At 43.0% G+C, this 18893-nt stretch overlaps 1 protein-coding gene and 1 long non-coding RNA gene across 3 annotated transcripts in view; one reads left to right on the top strand and one right to left on the bottom strand.

The window, feature by feature from the left end:
* LOC119135448 overlaps window positions 1-18893 on the bottom strand; it is a 105765-nt gene that overhangs the window by 11056 nt on the left and 75816 nt on the right. The window contains exon 1 of one of the 2 annotated variants that reach the window (XR_005100561.1): window positions 10724-10946. The exons of the other annotated variant lie outside the window; for it this stretch is intronic. This is a non-coding gene — a long non-coding RNA (uncharacterized LOC119135448). Of the gene's footprint in view, window positions 1-10723; window positions 10947-18893 lie in introns of those variants that run through there. 2 annotated transcript variants of the gene reach the window in all.
* On the top strand, window positions 16240-18817 carry LOC119135439 (cholecystokinin-like). Its single transcript, XM_037273013.1, has 4 exons — window positions 16240-16309; window positions 17122-17201; window positions 17489-17675; window positions 18071-18817. Exons 1-4 carry the CDS (start codon window positions 16258-16260, stop codon window positions 18205-18207), a joined length of 456 nt encoding a protein of 151 aa, XP_037128908.1. The 5' UTR covers window positions 16240-16257; the 3' UTR covers window positions 18208-18817.

Genomic DNA, 18893 nt, shown 5'->3' with positions numbered 1-18893 from the left:
CTATATGAATGAATGATGTTCCTGGAGCATAACTTTGGAGCATCCATTTCCTGGGGTATATTCTCCCGCTCTGTCCAACTTCCTCGACCCGTCTCAATAAACCAAAAAGAACAAAGATATAAAACGTGCAGGAAGGAGGGAGGGAAATGCACCTTTAGGAGCATTGCTCTTTCTAACTCAAGTGGGATGAGAGCTACGCAAACACACCCACACCAAAACACACACACTCCAGACACACGTGGTCGCTCTCAGCGGGAGTCCAACCAAATGCTCCGAGAGGGAGCTGTGCTGCCGGCCGAGGGCCGGATGAAAGGAAACACTAAAGCTACAATGAGCCAAAGACAGGTGGCCACTTTGGCCGCTCTTTCCTCTGCAACCCCCCTGATGTGCACACCTGTGAAAGTGCCCAATCCATGACTTCTCCAGCTTTCCCCCAACTTACACTCACAATTTCAGCTTCTCTCTCGTCTCACCTTTCTCCTTCTTCTCGTACCTTGAGCAAACATTTTGGTTGAAAAGACATGATGAGGACACCACCCTGTAAGCTGCGACTTGGGCTTGTGTGTGCGTTCAGTCAGTTTTGGATTTATGCACACGTACATTCCTGTTAGTGTTTCTGACTCGTATGCTCATCAATCATCATAGTACGCATTGCAAGATGTCTTGTTCCCATTTTTTTTCTCCACTTGTTAATAATCTTTTCATGCAGTCGAGCCTGTGGTTGAAGTTCATTTGGCCAAGAAGTGTAGCAAAAAAAAAAAGTTGGTGTTGTCAAGTGAGCCAGTGCCTTGATTCCCGATGCTTTCATACATTGCTTTTCCACATTCATTAGAATCCTCCAATTGTCTAGACTCGGATTTAATGTCTGTCTGGAAAAGACGTTCCGGACAAAGTCAAATCCTATTTCAATCCAATCATGACTAACAATAATAGTTTTTTGTAACTTTATTAGCACGTCCGCCTCATAGCTGAGATGGTACGGGTTCGATTCCACATGCCTGGGTGGAGTTTGCATGTTCTCCCCCTGCCACTCCAAAACTATCTCGTGGTAAATTTGTTTAAATCTTATTTCAAAAAATAAATAAATACCGTGACATTTGGATATGTCTGTTTCTTCGTCTTGTAAATTCCATCAAACAAATTGTATATGAATTTGAATGTACTTTTTAGCTCAGGTAAGTGCTTGGGCTAACGTTGAGGCCAGAAGCGCTTAGGAGATCATGCATCTGCATAAAGGCACTCCAATGCAATTGCTCACAAAGTTGCACGCTTCTTTTTTTCTTATCCACCACTGATGCTTTGATTGTAGAGACAATCCAAAGCTTGAATTCGGAGCAAACTCATTATTACCGTGTGGTCTAACATGCTGAAATTTCTGGGGGCTATCAAACACGATGGTGCAGGTACAGAAGAGAGAGAGAGGGAATGAGGAGGATTGCAAGAGGGGCCAAGCCTTCCTTGCTTCCTTGCTTCCTTGCTTGCTTCCATCAGTAGCAAGTTGCCAGAGAATTGTTGTGCTTCGCCAGGTCCCTCTGCTCTCCACTCTGTCCTCTCCAATAAGACCCTTGCTTTAATGCTGGAAAATTCTCTCAGAGCTGTCAATCACCCAGCTTTAATAAAAACAAAGTATAACATTGCGCTCCCTCCCACTCGCTCTCCGCTCCCCTGGAGAATCAGAAGGCAAGGTTTTGTCTATGGAACCCGTGAAAATCTCCCCTGCTTTTATTAACAAGGCCCTGGTTTGACCAAAACTCTGGAAAGATCTGGCCACTCTCCACCATCTTCCATCTGGAATGCATTAACACCAGCCACCTGGACCCAAACCAAACCTGGGGGGTATTACAGAAAATAACTCCACATCCAGCATGTATACACACAAGCTAGACGATGGACTCGGAATTTCCGGGTCGACCGGTGATCATCTGACGACTTGCGTGAATGTGGGATTCGGCAATCCACGGATGAACAGCACAGCAGCTAACGTCCCTGAAACGTTTCGACTGCATGTCAACAACCACAACTTGCTTGAAAGCTCCGTAGAAATTGGTTCAAAATGTTCAACGGAGTAAAAACCTTTTCCTCGGACGCATGAGCACATGTTCTCATGGCAGGTGTGCCAGATAAAGATGTTTCCAACTTTGCAAGTATTTTTTTCAATGAAGTAGAACGTATGTGCACGAGCAAATACGGACACACACACACATGCACACGTGTTGAATGCCAGCTGGTTTGATTCCAAAAGCACTCACAGCCTTCTTAAATCACCAAGGTAAAGCATCGGCAGCAGAGGCGGAACTAAATGAAAAGAAAATAAACATGGCTGAGCAACGTTTCCAATCCAGAAGCCAGTACGGATAGATGGGGCTCCTCGCTGGCTGGAAAACACACCGTAAATCACAAACCATCATTTGGAGGAATTTCAGCAAAAAGAAACACGGCCCACTCCCACCCAAAATTGCCCAGGTGATTTGTACGACTGTGAGAATTTTTGTCAACTTCTGTGCCTGCCTGCCTGCATGTGTGTGTGAAACGGAGAAAGAGAGAGAGAGAAAAACTTCGTTTAGTCATGGAGAGCATTTCTGTTGACACTTTCCACACTTCATGACAACTGCATGGCCTTCGTGGATTTAAAAGCACATGTGCTGAGAACTTGCAATGACAACAATTCAGTGAACTGTATCATTCATTTTTAGTTTTCATTTAATTGCTCAGTACTTCTTATTTTGTCTGCCACCATTTCATTATAAGGACTTAGGCGCGGAAATTGCTGCTGGATTTGCAAATAACAGAGGTGGCCAACATCTAATTCTAGCTTATTTGATCTGAGCACGTGTGCCTGAAGTCTGACTGTATGATCTCAAACATGGGCTCTTGATTTTTTTTTCTTTCCTAAATGAAACACCCGCCCAGACATGAGACTAGAAAACAATCTTAATTGCAAAGAAAGTGAATAAGCAAGCAAGCAAAAATGTCATTAAATGCATGAGGCACAAGTTCCTTCACAGCTTCATTGTGGTCACAAAAGCATTTCATCATCTCACGTTTGAAAACACACAACCGAATTGCTTCTTAATGTTTTTATAAGACGAGTAGGATTGTGTGCTGTGGTTGGAAAAATAATAAATAGGACACTCAGCACTTTCTAGGTCACTTTCTAGCACACTGACGCTCATCTCGTATCTCACAGTGTACTGGAAGCAAGCGTAGGTGTGTACATTTTTCCGTGATGAGCGGCAGCAGAGGAGTTCCTCGGGGAGCCTCTTTACTGGCATCGCCGTGTGTGTGTGTGTGTGTGTGCGTGTGTGCGATTACCTGGCTGGCCCCTAGCCTTTAACAATTGAGCTGATCTGCAGTGACTCAGCTCAATTGGATCACAAATTGGGATTTGATTGGTGCGAGCAGAGAAAAAGCTGAAAATCACTTTGGAGTTTCTGACCAAATGGAATACGGCTTGAGCGTTGCGGAAAGACTTTTCTGCATAATATTCATCACCCCCAGCACAAGCATGAAATCCAAAGTCAGAATGGGCTCATCATTTCCAGACACTGATTTGCGTTTGAGTCGCCCACCAAAATAGTCAACAGGAATCCAAAGCATAAGGCAGGCGGGCAGGGTGAAATCCAAGACCATCAGCAATTGTCATCTGCCAAGTTTGTGAGCTGCCGGTGCTCACGTCCATCACACGGCACTCTGTTTATTTTGAAAAGCTCACTTTGCTCTCTGGAAAGATGGAGCATAATATACGTATGTGAGGAAGCCCATCTAGTCAACGAAATGCAGGATACGCCCTTCCCTGCCCTGCCCTGCCACACATTTGTAGCCACTTCCACAAGCAGCTTTTGTGGTTATGCTGGAGGTCAGGCTGTGCCTGCCTGCCTGCCTGGCGTAAAAACAAGGCAAGGTCAGAGTTGTTCCCTCTGTGTGTCCGTTTTTGTTCCCTAATAACCCCACCAACGATCTTCCCACTTGCCTGGATAATCCGTACAGTTGGGGTCACCAACATGCTAGCCACCAAAAGATCACAGGCCTGTTCTAAAAAGAACACACCAGTGATGGGACAAAGTGAAATCCATCTCACAAAGTACTGTTGTGATTACCATTTTATTGATTGGAGTTTGGCTCACCAGCCAAATGTAAACTTTGCTTTGGGTCAAGGTGAATTGGGTGAAAAACTTGACTTGCCTAGCATGTGAAATTTGAATTTGACTTGCCATGGGTTGTGATGTCATTCAATGTGTCTACAGTACACCGTATCCGAAATCCAAGAGAAAGTATGCTTTTTGTCCTTTTGATATTTTCTCTTCATAGGCATCAGAGCACTTTTCAATCCTACTAAAATCAGTGTATATTATATTTCACCGTATATGTGCTTCTTTTGTGTTTCATGACGAGAGGATATACACTATGTGTGCATTGGCCCAACATCAGACTTTGGATTGACGACAGGGTTTCCTTTTTTCTTTTCTTTTAATGGTGCTCTGCACATCCAAAATAAAAATGTGATTTAAGGGAAGAATTTGAGCTTTTACAACTTTTGTCTGCCTATTTCATAAGACTCAAATGACAATATACACAAGACCGAGAAGAGACATAAATATGCTCACGTTAAAACGCACCTAAAAAAGTTCCGATGCTAAAAGTGAGCAGTATTAGGGCGGCCACACACTGCACTGTGAAATCTGTGCCTGTAATATTTATTTGATGTTTGGAAGAAGATGTGGGTAAGAGAAAAGGAGTAGCTTGTGTTGACATTCAAATGAAATGACCCAGGCAGTTGCAGGCGGGCAGGCAGTTGTGGAATGGAGCTTCTGCCACTTGTCTTTGTACGCACCATAAAACAATCCCTCCCTTTCTGCATGCATGGACAATGAAGCTCCTTGTGAAATAGCAGCAGTGATGATGAGGCAGAATGAGAGGAGCCTGCCAACAGAAATAAAGGAGGAGAAAACGGAGCTCTAAAGAACAAATAAGGTCTCCCTTCCACTGTGAGCCATCAATCAAGCGTGGGCCTCTCTCTACCAAGAACAAATTAGAGAAAGAAAAAAAAGATCCTAAATATATTTTCCTCAAATGAGCATTAGCCGGTGTGAAATTGAAAAGAATGGCTCAAATGAAGTTTCAGAGTCCATTTCAATGACACGATTCTCTTCCAAATGTTTATGGACATGTCATAGCTGGAATGTGCCTCAGATGATGTCAATTAGAAGTCCAGTTATGTCTGTATTTTATTTTTTTTCTTTCCCTCTGGGGTGGCTGAGGGACTTCCTTTTGGCTGAGCCTCAACACTCTCAACGTACTGTAGCTCAGCTCCACTTCAGCTATTACGTACAGCAGCGCTGATAATATTGCCAGTTAATCACGTCAGATTTTTCTTACAGTATCGATATATGCTATATCAAGAAAGTGAAAAGAAATTTCAACAAGGTGGCCTACGTAGCCAAAATTGCTCAGACCATCTCACAGTCACAAAGCGGAATTGATTCATTCATTGTGTTATTTCAGGATGATGCTGGCAAAGGACAGGGAGGAAGAAAATACATCAGTTCTGTGTGTCTGAAATTACGCCTAGTTTTTTTGTTTTTTTTCTTTCCAAGTGAGTTTTAGCAAAACCATTTTGGTATCAGTGCTGTCTGTATGAAATGCAGTCCAAGATCCACAATCCAATCATCCTTCTATTGAGGGATGTGTGTAAAGCCAAGCTGACCTGGCAAAAAAAAAAGCATCTGTCAACCCTGCCCAATCTGGTCAAGCTGCCTTTTTTGGCCTGAATGTAAAATTGCTACGCTGGCGAGTCATTACGGAAAAAAAAAGTGAGCAATGCATGACACACTTTTTGATCAACGCATAAAATGCATGATGCAGCACTTTAACATGGCCAGAGGTCAGCAAACATTTGGTGGAAAGTGCTCCAGGCCCACTTAGCCATCATCTTTTTCCATTGCGGTTCAACCACGTGCAACACAATGCCTGAATGGTAAATATCAAACGGATGACAACCTGAAGTTCAAAATATATAAGGCCGCTTTTACTCGATGTTATTCTTTCAAGCACCGGTTGAATAATCCAAGAACACGCAAGAATGGAATATGTTGGTTTTGCCTTCAGGTGCTAATTTCAACTCCAATCATCACAACAACCATGTTTTTGTTTTTTCCTTCATGTATCACCAATTAGCAGCCTGCAGTCATTGTAGAGTTTAACAGCAAGGGCTAATAGCTTAACCTTCCCGAAGCAAATGATCCGTTCCTCCCTTTGAGGTTGGCTTCAAACCTTGGAATATGACGTTGGGGCACATTTAGGGCTGGAAACCGCCACAAGTGCTAAAAATACCACTGCCAGTCTGCTAGCCACGGGCCTCCGTCACACATTCATTACCGCACGACCTGAGGTTGAGAGGAGAGGACCGAGTAGGGGATGTGGTCAGGAAAAAAAAAATCCTATAGCGTGTGTGCGCATGTGTGTGTGTGTGCGCATGCTTAGACAGTGACAGTAAGAAAGTTTGGAGATGTGGTAAAAAGAAGAGAAATGGAAAGTGAAGCTCTGAGGTGTGTGTGCGTGCAGAATCAAGAATGGTTGTGGTCAGCTCCATTAACATTCTATATTTCCTCTGGTTTCCTGTCATGGCAAAATGACGCCACTCATTGCCGTCTACTGGCTTCTTATTGAAATCTTACATCAGGTCCTTTGTGAGGAATGTGGCTAATGAAATCAATTTTCGATGATCCCCCCAATGTCCCCCCCCCCCCCCCCACCACTCTGGCCTCTCCCATCTCCCCGCTTCCATCCAGCGTCCTTCTTGCGTCTATGATTTATTCCCTTGCTTCTCTCCATCCGTCCGTCCGTCCGTCTGTCTGCTGTACTCTGTTCCAGCTGCAGAGTCCCTGTTGGCCCATCAATCGTTCTCTTCAAGCCGTACCTGGCCTTCCATCAACAGGCAGACACACATTTGTGCACTTGCATGCGTGCATACTTGCTCCATTTTTGCTCCTCTTCTTATTTATGATGTTATTTGTTTCTTTATTATTGATTCATCACTCTTATTTATTCATTGTTTGTGCCTTCTTGTTTTATTTTTTGTGTTGTTTACTTGTATGTACATATATTGTGTACTATGTCTTGTCACCGTGGGATAGTGGGAACGTCATTTGGATTTCTTTGTGTGTCTTGGCATGTGAAGAAATTGACAATAAAGCAGACTTTGACTTTTTGATCTACGTGTGCACGCACGCAAGACACCAGTGGGGCAACCTGATCTTCAGTCAACCTTGGAGTGAAGCACGCAGATGGAGCTTCCAGGTTGGGGTCCCAATGTGAAATCAAGACTAACAAGGTGATCTGTGGCTGCGCAAAGTCAGGGCCCGGCCAGCCGGCCAGCCGGCCGGCCAACTGGTGTTTCTTCCCTGGGCTGCCCTTCAGTCTGCAGCAGCACAGACAACATTGGTTTGGAAAGCAAACGCAAGCTGGAGACTTCGGCAAGTAGCGCAGCGACGAACAAAGATTGCCTTGGACCAATTACACACACGGAAACTATTTCATTCAAATGTGAAGAAATGATTGTCAATATTTATTTCAGAGTGTGTAGTTTAAGGTAAGAGAAGAGTATTTAGAGGGGCAGGCTCTAATGACTTCCTCCTCATATTGTATAAGCAATGTGGAATAATTACGCATGTCTCGATCTGTTATTGTTGGCCGTTCCGCGGTAAAACTCGAGACGTACACGGGCTTAAGCTTTAATTCAGTCTGGTATTCAGTCATTCCCAGACTATAAGCCGCATCCGAATATTAACCGAAGCAGCTAAAATGAGAGGAAAATCCTGTTTTGTTAATACATAAGGCGCACTGGACTATAAGCCGCAGGTGGTTTAAATCAAAAGTCCTCAATTCTATTCCTATTCTATTCGACTCTGACGCAAAAAAATGATTTGAAGCACGAGACGTATCCGCCCCCACACACACACACACACAACTGAGGTCGTGCTCGTCCATCTCTCAAAAAAAGAAAGATGTCGACTTTTGGGGGGGTGAGGTGTGCCAGACCCAGGTTGAGAATTTCAAATCAGATTAACAGACATCCTTCTCCAACCTCCAATGACAACAAAAGTCGGCCGTGATGAGATGACAGTTCCGAGGCGGCCCACGGGCCAAAGCAAATACAGGAAGGAGGAAATGTTTACAGGTGCTACAACAAGGTTGGCAAGGGGAAAGGTTGGAATCATCATTCTGCCCTGTGTTTGCTTCGAAAAGATGTGTCCATCCATCCATCCATCCATTCTCTGTACTACGTGTCCTCACCGGGTCCCTATAAAGTGAAAATAAATGTCTGGTAAATTTGATACGCCACAGAGTATAATTAAGAAAATTGCTCAGTATGTCAAATGAGGCTTGAAAATGGTGAGAACCGCTTCAGCCTTCAATGCTGTCTGTCCACTGAAAAGATGTCGACAGATGGACTTTCCAGTGCCGGCATCACCTCCTCGCTCAAATAGCAACTCTCTCTGTAAATGGTGACATCTTTGGGAGTGGAAGCATAGCTAGCTATAGCTAACGGCATGCTATTGTGTTAAAAATAAGTGTCATAATAACAACAAAATACTTATTAGCCTCATTGTCGTGTCTATTGCAAAATGGTTGTATTTTATTATTTTTTTATTGACAATTCATAAATGTATTTTCCACTTATTTACAGGATTGCTTCAGAAATCTCAGTCGAGTTTATTTCACCAACTTCATTCACCTTGTTAGCCGAATATATTCCCAAATCACTTTTGCGGTGTTTTTGAACATTTATTTCATGACACGTTTGCTGAGATTTTCATCTATTTGAGTTCAAATAAAAAACTGTTCGGAATCCTCAAGACAAAAATAAAAGTTTTTTTTTTTTTAGTCGGACATCTGGTATGTCACTGTGAGTGCATATCTCACTCATTTTATGGAATCTAGCATTCCATTCAGTCCGTACTTCAAGCTGAGGTTCTCATTGTGAATGTTGTTTTCCATCTCTCCTATTCTCTAGCCGCAGGCTTTCTTGACCAAAAAATTCTGATTAATGTGCGCAAAGACAATTCACTTATTCTAAGCAGACAGGACCTGCCTGCCTGTGCAAGAAATAAAGCAAGCACAGTCAAAAGTAACCCAAAATAGCAACTCTTTGTGGGTCTCTGTATGAAGATTATTTATTCGACATTATTTGCATCTTTCATTGCATTTTCCTAAATGGCGTTCTCCAAATAATTGTCCTGATGAATGTCTGAACGTGGGCTCAATCCTCGCCCCCAAACATTTTTGAGCAGACTTTGCGGCTGAATGATGGAAAGCAGATCTCGCTGCGTATCGTTTAGTGCCCCTTTAGATGCTTCTAATTGGCCTACGCAAATATTATCCGAGAGCTTTGCCTCTTCGCCTGAGGGCGGTCAAGGGGTTATTTTAAGGCTACCAGTGTTTGAGCGTATTTAATATCTGCTCGAATGCAATAAAGCTGTAAAGAAACACCTTTCAAATGATTGGTGCTATGTAAACATGTAAATTGAGCTTAATGATCCAACTTTGAAAGCACTGACAATAATAGAGCATGTGGAATTGATTGCAGTCGTTGGCGCTATCATGACAAATGGTTTGTTTTTCCAATGTTGGAGATGAAGGAAATATGTTCACATCTGCACAAGCATATACTATATACACACACGCCTGGGCTCAGACTGAAATTTCCTGTTAAGTAGTGGCGGGAGATGAATATGAAAGATTTGTCACTGGCCAAGTGGCTCATTTCAACTGGCAGTTTACAAAAGGAAGCTTAAATATCAATAAATACAACGTACATACGCGCTTGATCCTTCCAAGAAGACGTCAACTAAAACATTAGTTTGAAATGGAAATCTGCTATAGGGTCATCGTGAAAAATTTACCAGTAGGTTTTCATTCTTAATTAAATGAATACATTCGATTTTATAAACAAAAAGTGGAGAAAAGTTTCCAACCTGTGTATTTTGTTTGTGTTGCTCCATGACTAGGTCATGGTTTTTTTTTTTTGAACAATTCCATTTATTGACAGTATATGTTTGGTACAGTATTATTTACAGTGTTGTTTCTAATCATTTGGTTAAATATTTGAGCTACTCATTGTGCTGATGTATCTAATGAAGTGTCTATCGAGTATATATTCCATGAATTAAAATGATACGGTTATGGGGAAATGATCAAAAAATATTTGTCAGGTGAAGAACAGTTTTTTAAATATGCTTTTCTGTTTGCATTAAAAAACAAAAAAAGAATGAAGTCATGTTGACAATTGTGTTTTTCTTGGAGACTTAAAGATAAATAATTGGTTCACCAAAGCCACATTTTGAATGCAATAATACAAAAGAGAATTTCAATAACTTTGAAGAGAACGCTCAAGACAAGATCGCCCCCTATTGAGCAAAATAAAAATAGCATGAAGTCAGTAAACCAGGGAGGCAATGTGCACTGCTACCTATCACAGGCTAGGGGTCACTCATTTCATTTCTTGACAGATGACAGCTGTTTCTTGGATACTGATTCATGCTTATCGGTTTGAAACAAATATTGTGAAATCATTCGAAAGAATCAAACTATCCATTCCAGTGACGTGTGGTGAGGTTCGTGCACTGACTCCTTAAATTGTACAAACCCCAAAAAGATAGCTTATTCAATTGGCTACTGGCTATTTCATCAGCATTCTATGCACGCACACAGTTTGTGCTCTTACCTTTCTTTGTAGATGAAGTCCTTGGCCAGCGTGACTTGGGTGGAAGAGTCCTCCTTATTTCCCTTGAGTTGAGGCCCATTTGCATGAAACTCGGATGCGGCCATCACAGCAGCTCAATCATATGTTGGAGCTTCTTCTCCAAGCCTGCCTTCCTTCCATTGTCTCTCATCATTGGCAAAAAGGCCTCCTTCACAAAAGAACAGAGGTGTGTGCTTTGCAGGTGACATTTCCGCTCTACCTCGACAGCAACAAATGGGGCAGCGTTAATCACCCCTTGGCTCACGTACGCCCCCCTTCTGTGCGGCAGAGTACTTACTATCTGCCTCAACCTGGGCCTTTTAAGTCCCATCAGCAAGGCAGGGGTCAGTCACGAAGTCCTCGACAGTATTTTAGACATCTCCCTCCGCCAACAGACCTTATTGAAATCATCAGGAAGGTTATCATGATTCTGCAGAGCTTGCCGAGGATTTGATCATTAGGTGCGTTGAAAAAGGGAGACATGGAACACATTGTCGAGGCCCGGAGTTGGTGACCTCTGCATTAGACAGAGATGCAGTCCCACTCCTTCCACAGCAAAGAAATCCTGACCCCTGTCCCATAGTCATAAAATAAAATAAGTAGGAAGGAAGACACGAGTCCAGCTCCGTCTCAGTACCGTGTATTCACGCTGCTTTTTTAGGAAATACAAGCACACGTGACACGGGCATGCTACAGGTGAGGGCTGCCACAGGGTGGCGCTGCACGTCAACACAATCACCCTGCAACAACCAACTACGGGTGCAATCTATTGTGCTTGACTTTTTCACCACGTGTCCGGATGATAGATTTGTCCAACAAGCTTACGTCACGACGGTCCAAGATGAGTCCCACGTACGCTCATCATGGTCATGGTCACGAAACACAAATATACCTACTGACCAAAGCATTAGGGACACTTGCACAGTCCAATCATAGCAGATACAAATGTTTCCATCGCCAATGCCAGGAAGGTATTCATTTGACAAATTGGATGTATTTCACTCACACACACACACACAGTCCCTTGCTGTTCTTATCTTTGACCATTTGAAGGTCAACATGATGTGCTGTAAAATGAGCGTGCATGTGTGTTTTATGGTTCTATCTCCTGCGCAACGTAAACGGTGTGCCGTGCTATAGTGTTATCGACTTTCTAGTCATTTGTCCACGTTTGCTCAACCTTTGTCAATAACATTTCTATGGCAATCTCTTGGTGCTTATGGATGTCAAATTGGAGCAAAACAATAGACGGACGAAGAGCGTTTGAACGCCTTGCCTGGGATCTGTTGATGTTCATTGAGATGAAATGAAGTCTTGAATTAAAACTCGGCTGGCTGCCGGAATTGACATCAATACACACCGTGCGTGCATGGTCTCTGTTAAAGCTCCCATTATAAAATGATGCGGTTTATATCGTAGCTGCAAAGGTGATAGGCCTCTTTAGTCCAGCGCACTGACGCTTCCAAAGGATGATGTCAACTATGGCACCCACGCATGGAGAATGCATGGTTGTGTTGTGTTGACTTCCTGACACTTGTTACTATGCACAGGCACGCTGCACATCAGGCAAAGTGGCAGGCAGGCAGGCAGGGCAGGGTATGGGTCACGCTCACGCTCACGCTCACGGCACTTTGCTGATGTTGGTCCTTGGTTGGAGCCCTCTTCACACAGCTTCACACAGCTGCAGCTGCTGCTGCACAACAATCGAGCTTCATTCCATTTCAACTAGATGAGGCCATCTCGTCCAGATGCTTTTCACTCAATCGTGGCTCAAAATTCCATTTCGATCAAGTTAGAAACAATAGCGAGATGTACTGGTTAGCACGTGGTAAGCGGTGACTTGCATTTGCTTCACTTCCTGCTGGAGGAGGATCCGACCGACCCAGCCTTTCTGTTCAACTATCACCACCTCACTTGGTACTTGAAACTGAAAAAATATCGGAAACTGGAAAAAAATAAAACCTCCATTTTCAAAGGATGAAAGCGAAAATAAATCGTTTATTCAAAGGAATGACCAAAGTGAAGGCAAATTATTTTCAACCCGAAAAAAACTTTCCTACAATTCTTCTTCTTTTTCAACATGTTTTCAGTTTCAAGTTGAAAACCTTTGACCCCAGTCCTTACAACAACTCTCCAATACACTATTAGCACAAATTCAGTTGAACATTCAATCCAGTGGAAAGCATCATCAAGCCACATATTTAGAGCGCCACTCAACAAATCATTTCCAGTCCATTTGCGCTTGAATACATGTGCGCTTGATCTCATTTGAAATCGTCAGTCAACAACCAAAGATGTTGAGTCAACGCAAAATAATACAATATTTCCTCTCCTCCCTTTATTTCCAGGTCATTGACTTTCTGTTGAGCAAACAAACCGAAACATGCTCTGCATCACAGACGACGACATAGTGTGTGATTAACACGAATAAAAAAAAAAAATTCAATCGTGTTAAATGGGATTTATGGCTCCGGGCTTGTTTACTAATAAGCTTCACCCGTTCTCGCAGGAAGCCATTATGCTAATAGTCTGTGGAAATTGCAGGTAGCAATGTGCATATGTGTGCGTGTGTAGACGATGTAGATGATGATTATTAATCATGTCAAGAGGAAAAAACAGGTGCATGTGAATGTGCATTCCTGTTCTCAGCACTGTGTTGGAGTGACTATCATTTGATATTTCATTTCTAGAAGGTAAACACTATCTTGCTGCAAGCGCATCTTATTTATTGCCTTGTTCTTTGCTCACTTTGGAATCCAAAAATGCTTTGACTTGTGGGCCTGCTCAGTCACGATGACTTGCGCGTCTGATCAGTTGAGATGCTTTTTGTCGGCAAGTCTCGTCGGAGCGATCTTAATGCTGTCGTTTGAATGGAATCAAAGCAGTTGCACTTTGACTACAGCTGACTGATGTGATGACTTGCACACAAAGCAAGCGCCAATTGGGTTTTCTTTGTAATATGACCAAATACGGTCGAATACTTCAATTAGAACACAGAATTGCAATTGCTATCAAATATTCCCATAGACATGTCATCAAATTGTTGTTGATTCCCAAAGGACGGATTTCATTTGTGTATTTCACATCAGCCCTTTGTAAATGTGAAAAAGTTGCAAATGACACTTGGAATGTAAGGCCACAATGGTATTGTGACAAATCAGCGCTTAGTTGGCGCGCGGCTAACGATTTGTGCCAGGAGATTACATAGCCGGTCGGTCGGCCGCTAATGGCGAATCATAATCCATCATGGAAGCTGTCAGGTGGCAAATGGAAGTACATCATGCAAGAACTTGTGGATTTCTTGGAGCCCAAGTTAAGAGAGAGAGAGTCAGTGTTTGTGCAAGGTAGCAGGTAGAAAAACATTCTTTTGCCTGAAAACATGTCGATATTATTTATGAATATCATTTGTCAAACGAGATCAATCCAGGGTGATGCATGACTTTGGGGTCTCACCCTCTTATATGAAGTAAGATCAGCAAGCAACATATTACAGTGGGTGCAATTGAATCTACCAGCACACGTGGCTCCGACAAAAAGACACAAGGCTTCCTTTTCCTTCTTGCTTTCTTCTTTCTCCCCAAACCACAGATTGGTGGTCGTAGTTGTTGTTTCTTGCTATTGCTGGAGGATGTCCAAATGCTATGAATCCATTTGGTTTTGTTGTGGCAGGCAAATTTCAATTTGAAGCAATGAATGAAGCAATCTAGCGTTCTATTCAGTAGCAATGATCATGTTTGCAGGGGCAGCACAGTCAAGCAAAAATGAAGAAAGGGTTGGAATGGCTTGGTGTTATTTGAAATGTCTCCTCTTTTTCATGTTATGACCAGGACGCCATGAATTAAGGTCATGCGTCACACTTTTCGACTTGTATCAAAAAAGGGATACGTATACTTGGTCTTATTGAATTTGGTTGTGGTTGAATTCAATTGTGGGCAGACTGAAGACAATGAAAGATATAGTGGAGCAATTCCGCGGCTGTAATATTACTTGAATTTGTCACCCTGCAATGAAATGGCGCTTACACCACTGTCCTCAGAAGTCGGATTGCAACACTTCAAATCCCTCCTTTGAAACCTTAGTTTAAAAGCCTAGTTTGAAATTCCTTCCAGAGTGGAAGCAGGTCCACTTCTGCGTCGTAGGCCAGATTAAATCGTGAAAATGTGATTTTTGTTTTGCTCCAATCAATAGACTGAGACACAAAAATCGGACCAAAAAGCTTTCCTACATTTGAGGCACAAGTTGAGCAAAGAAAATGAGTTTGCTGTAAACACAATTCATTTAGGAGCCGCCTCGGCAAAGTGAATCGTCTTCATCTGTTGCGTCTGAGCTTCAGCCTTGCTCGTTCATCTCTGGCCTTCCCTTCCTGCGTGACTTGGCTTACTTTGTCCATGTGTCCCTTGACTAACTGGCAAGCAACCAGTTTCGACATCAAAGCTACACGAACGGACGTCCTGAAATAATGGGCTTCTTTAGAATGAGTGCTGGAACAAAGTTGGTGACAGGTGCCATTGACAGCATACCTAGTTGAATGAGAGCAGTTGCACATGACAGGAAGATTCAGCTCATGTAACATCCATAACACGCTTGCTGTCCATGGTTGAAAAGGTTGGAGCTGCTCCAGAGCACCAGTACAATTGGAAAATGGCTTCACCTCACACACATACCGTGCAGTCAGAAGAGATGACAAAGAATACAAATGGCCTGTAGAGCAATAGAAAGTGAGTGAGTGAATGGTGTGACTAAAGATGTCAGGCATTGATTGATGCTTCAGCTCCACCAGTCACTTGAAAGCTTTTAAAAACCAAACCCACGACATCACATTAGGACACCACCAAAAGCTGCCGCCGCACTCTGTGGCTTTGACCATTTGACAGGCAAGCCACTTGTGTTGCCTTCTGCACAACAAGAAGAAAACATGTCCAATTTGGACAATGACGCTTGCAGTGCAGTCAAGCGTTTTGTTGTGTGCGAGCATCTGGAAAAGGATTCCATCTCAATTCACTTGCATTTTTTTTTCCCCCCCCCATTGCAGTCACATTACGTTGGTCAAATAAGATGATTTTGATCTTAGGAGCCGATTCAACAAACACACACACACAGCTTACTGGAGACAATCTCTGTGAGCATCCGACACAGGAAAAAGTTCCGATTCCAATTGTCTTTGGCTGTCTCATTTGGTCTGAACTTAAATGAGTGGTAGCTCAACACATGAATATATTTGGTTTATGACACAGCAGAGGCCACGTGGTGGTCAGCAATTCCCTCATTGGCCCTGGGGGAAATTGAAAGGGCAAACATTTGGAGGGAGGGAGGGAGGAAAACAAATTGAAGCTTCAATCCAAGACCTGATTTATGCCCTTTTGGCGTGTTCACATGCGTCACTCGTCTTGGGTTTGGGGGCCAGAAAGGCTCCTCCTACTTGCCTTGGCCCCACCTTCCTTCCTTCCTTCCTTCTTTCCTTCCTTCCTTCCTTCCTTCCTTTGTGTGTGTGTATAAAAGGTTGCGTCGTCTCCGTCATGCATTCACAAGCGCCGAGGCAAACGTCTTGGTCAGCAGATATGGCTGCAGGTAAGTATCGCAAAGACATTTCTACGGCTGCACAACAATATTGATGTCAGCTCTTTTTTGTCTGTATTGCTCTTTTCATTTATTTATCTTTAAGTTGACATGACACATTAGTCATATAGAAGCATGGCGAATCCTTGAATCTGTCAACATGAGCATCATGTTCCAATTGAATTGAATTCAAATTCACTCGAGGTATTCAGATTGATTGCATTTTTTGGAAGCATAGAAACAAATATTTCACAAGGATCTATCCATTTCTGATTGGTGCTCAACTTCTGAATCTATCATTTCTGTATTTTGTTGTACATCACATCTTATTAGTTAGTGATTGTTTAAAAATGTCGATGGAGAGAAGAAGAGGAACGTGAAGAGATTGGAGGACTTCTGCACAGAGCAAGCCCACCTTAACAACCATTTGAATGTGACAGGAATAATATTAGCATTGAAAGAATGACTATTTACGTCATCACCATTGTGTCACGTAGAAAAGACACACAAGCTTTGAATTTCATTTCCATGTTTGCAATGTTTGAGAAAGAGGCAATGATTATCTTTTCATAGATCTGGAATCGATAAATCCCTCGCTCCAAACTATCAGACTGTTTAGCATTTTCTTCCTATTGATTAACTAACTACTAATGTATCCCTGTCAAGGATGACATGATAAATATAGACAAAGAACACATGAGCAAATGAAGGAAATATAGATTCTTGGTTGTTAGGATTCTGCTGACACTGCACTTTACATTCTGCGTATCTGTGCAATAAGATGACCTGATAGTTACTGTTTTGCCCTCACTTCTTGCCTGCAGGCATGAACGTCATCATCTGTGTGGTCGTGTTGCTGGCTGCCGTGTCCAAGGTCTCCCTGAGTCTTCCCTCACAATCCCTTGTAAGTCACTCAGCATCAGTATTAAGACCTCCGGGCAGGTGTGTTGCTTTTCCTTTGTGGTGCTGTCACATTATGTCTACAAAGGAAAAAGAGAGATTTCTTCCAAAAGGTCAGTCAATATTCTGGTGTTCTGGCTTCGGATCTTTTGGACTATGTCAGTCAAATGAAGAGTACGCCAGAGAATTTGAACACATCTCATTTCAGAGAGAAAGTTGCATTGGAATGGAAAGGCGCACACACACACAAAGCACGTATAGTGGAGTCTGCGCCTCTCTTCCCATCTCCAGATAACAGCCGACAGATCTGACGGCGAGGCGGCGGCGGCGTGGTACAACGGCACGCGCCAGCGCCGCTCTGCTGGAGCGCTTCCCCCCGTGGACCAGCAAGCCAACTACAACATGCAAAGCCCACACGAAGAGACGGAGGCTTCCAACACGCTCAGCCAGCTCCTGCTCAGACTCCTCTCCAGAAAAGGTGCGAAAGCGCTTAGAATCCATGCCACAAGAGGGCGGCAAAGCACTACTTTCTTGGATTAGACAGGGCTTTGGCCTGCCACCATCGCAGCTTCAAAAAGCCCAATCACTTTGACTTCCTGCTAGCAGGAGTTCAACATAGTTCCGTTTTGTTTGTTAGTCCATCAAGCGTTGACACTTTAGACAAGCGTGCAAGCTTTTATAGCACTGCTTTCCATTTGTACATCATCTAAACACGGACACATTTCACACTTTTGTTTCAAGGCGTGCGTGCGTGAGTACGTACCTTGAGATTTTTCTGTCTGTCTTTGTAACAAAGGCACCAGCAGCGGACGGAAGTAGTGACTTCATGAAAGCCGTGTCAAGTTGAGCCACGCTCTGTTGCTTGTCTTCTAGGCATGCTCCACCAAAGCAGATCCTCCTTGTCCAGCAGAGCCAGCGGCCTCGCGGCTGAGCACAGGATAAAAGACCGAGATTACGAGGGCTGGATGGACTTTGGGAGGCGCAGTGCGGAGGCCTTGGAATATTCCTAAAGGCACGTCTCACTCTCTCTCTCTCTCTCTCTCTCTCCTTCCATCTGTGGCCAAATGTGACACGGGCATACACTTACAACCAGAATGATTCACACTATTGCATAAGATGAAGATTTGAAGTCAATGACAAGATAGTGGCAAAAGATGCTCCCAAGTTGGCTTACATTTGCTAATGGACATAATTTGCAATATTCGGTGTTTGGTTGTTGTGTTTTACTTCATAGAAAAGTCATCCTCGCCCTGATTTGGGATGTGATGATTATTTGGATCTAATCTTGAGCATTCGAATCATCAGAATGAATTGATAACATTGGATATGGTTGTTTGGAGAGAAAAGAAATAGAAGAATGAAAACAATAGCATCTATGCGTGTGTAGCCTATAGAAAGACTCTTTTGCCATTGCCTATTTCCCAAATCACTGTCAGCCTTTGAAATGATTTTGGCCGAACTGTATATTGATTGGTGTAAAAGCCATTGAATCAATAAATACTGCTGCAAATCTTGAAGCACTTTTTTCAACACAACATAAAGCCCCATAGCTTTTTTCAAGATGCAGATCTTATGTATCTTAATATATGATCATCTCATTAAAACAATTTGTGTCTTGTCTCTGGGTTCCTTCCAACTTGCTTCTTACTGCTCTATTTCGAACATTACACAGGTCATTTGACTTGTCACAGCTCAA

The sequence above is a fragment of the Syngnathus acus genome, chromosome 16 (genome assembly GCF_901709675.1).
Source record: "Syngnathus acus chromosome 16, fSynAcu1.2, whole genome shotgun sequence".
Taxonomy (NCBI): domain Eukaryota; kingdom Metazoa; phylum Chordata; class Actinopteri; order Syngnathiformes; family Syngnathidae; genus Syngnathus; species Syngnathus acus.
Note: the sequence above shows the minus strand (reverse complement) of the source record. Positions and strands in the feature narration are given on the sequence as shown.

Excerpts from the sequence above, each read along its gene's own strand:
- LOC119135439 (XM_037273013.1), top strand. The coding sequence starts at position 16,258 with ATGCATTCACAAGCGCCGAGGCAAACGTCTTGGTCAGCAGATATGGCT. Across the intron at positions 16,310-17,121 it reads GTCAGCAGATATGGCTGCAG|GCATGAACGTCATCATCTGT; the intron begins GTAAGTATCGCA and ends TCTTGCCTGCAG. Across the intron at positions 17,202-17,488 it reads GTCTTCCCTCACAATCCCTT|ATAACAGCCGACAGATCTGA; the intron begins GTAAGTCACTCA and ends TCCCATCTCCAG.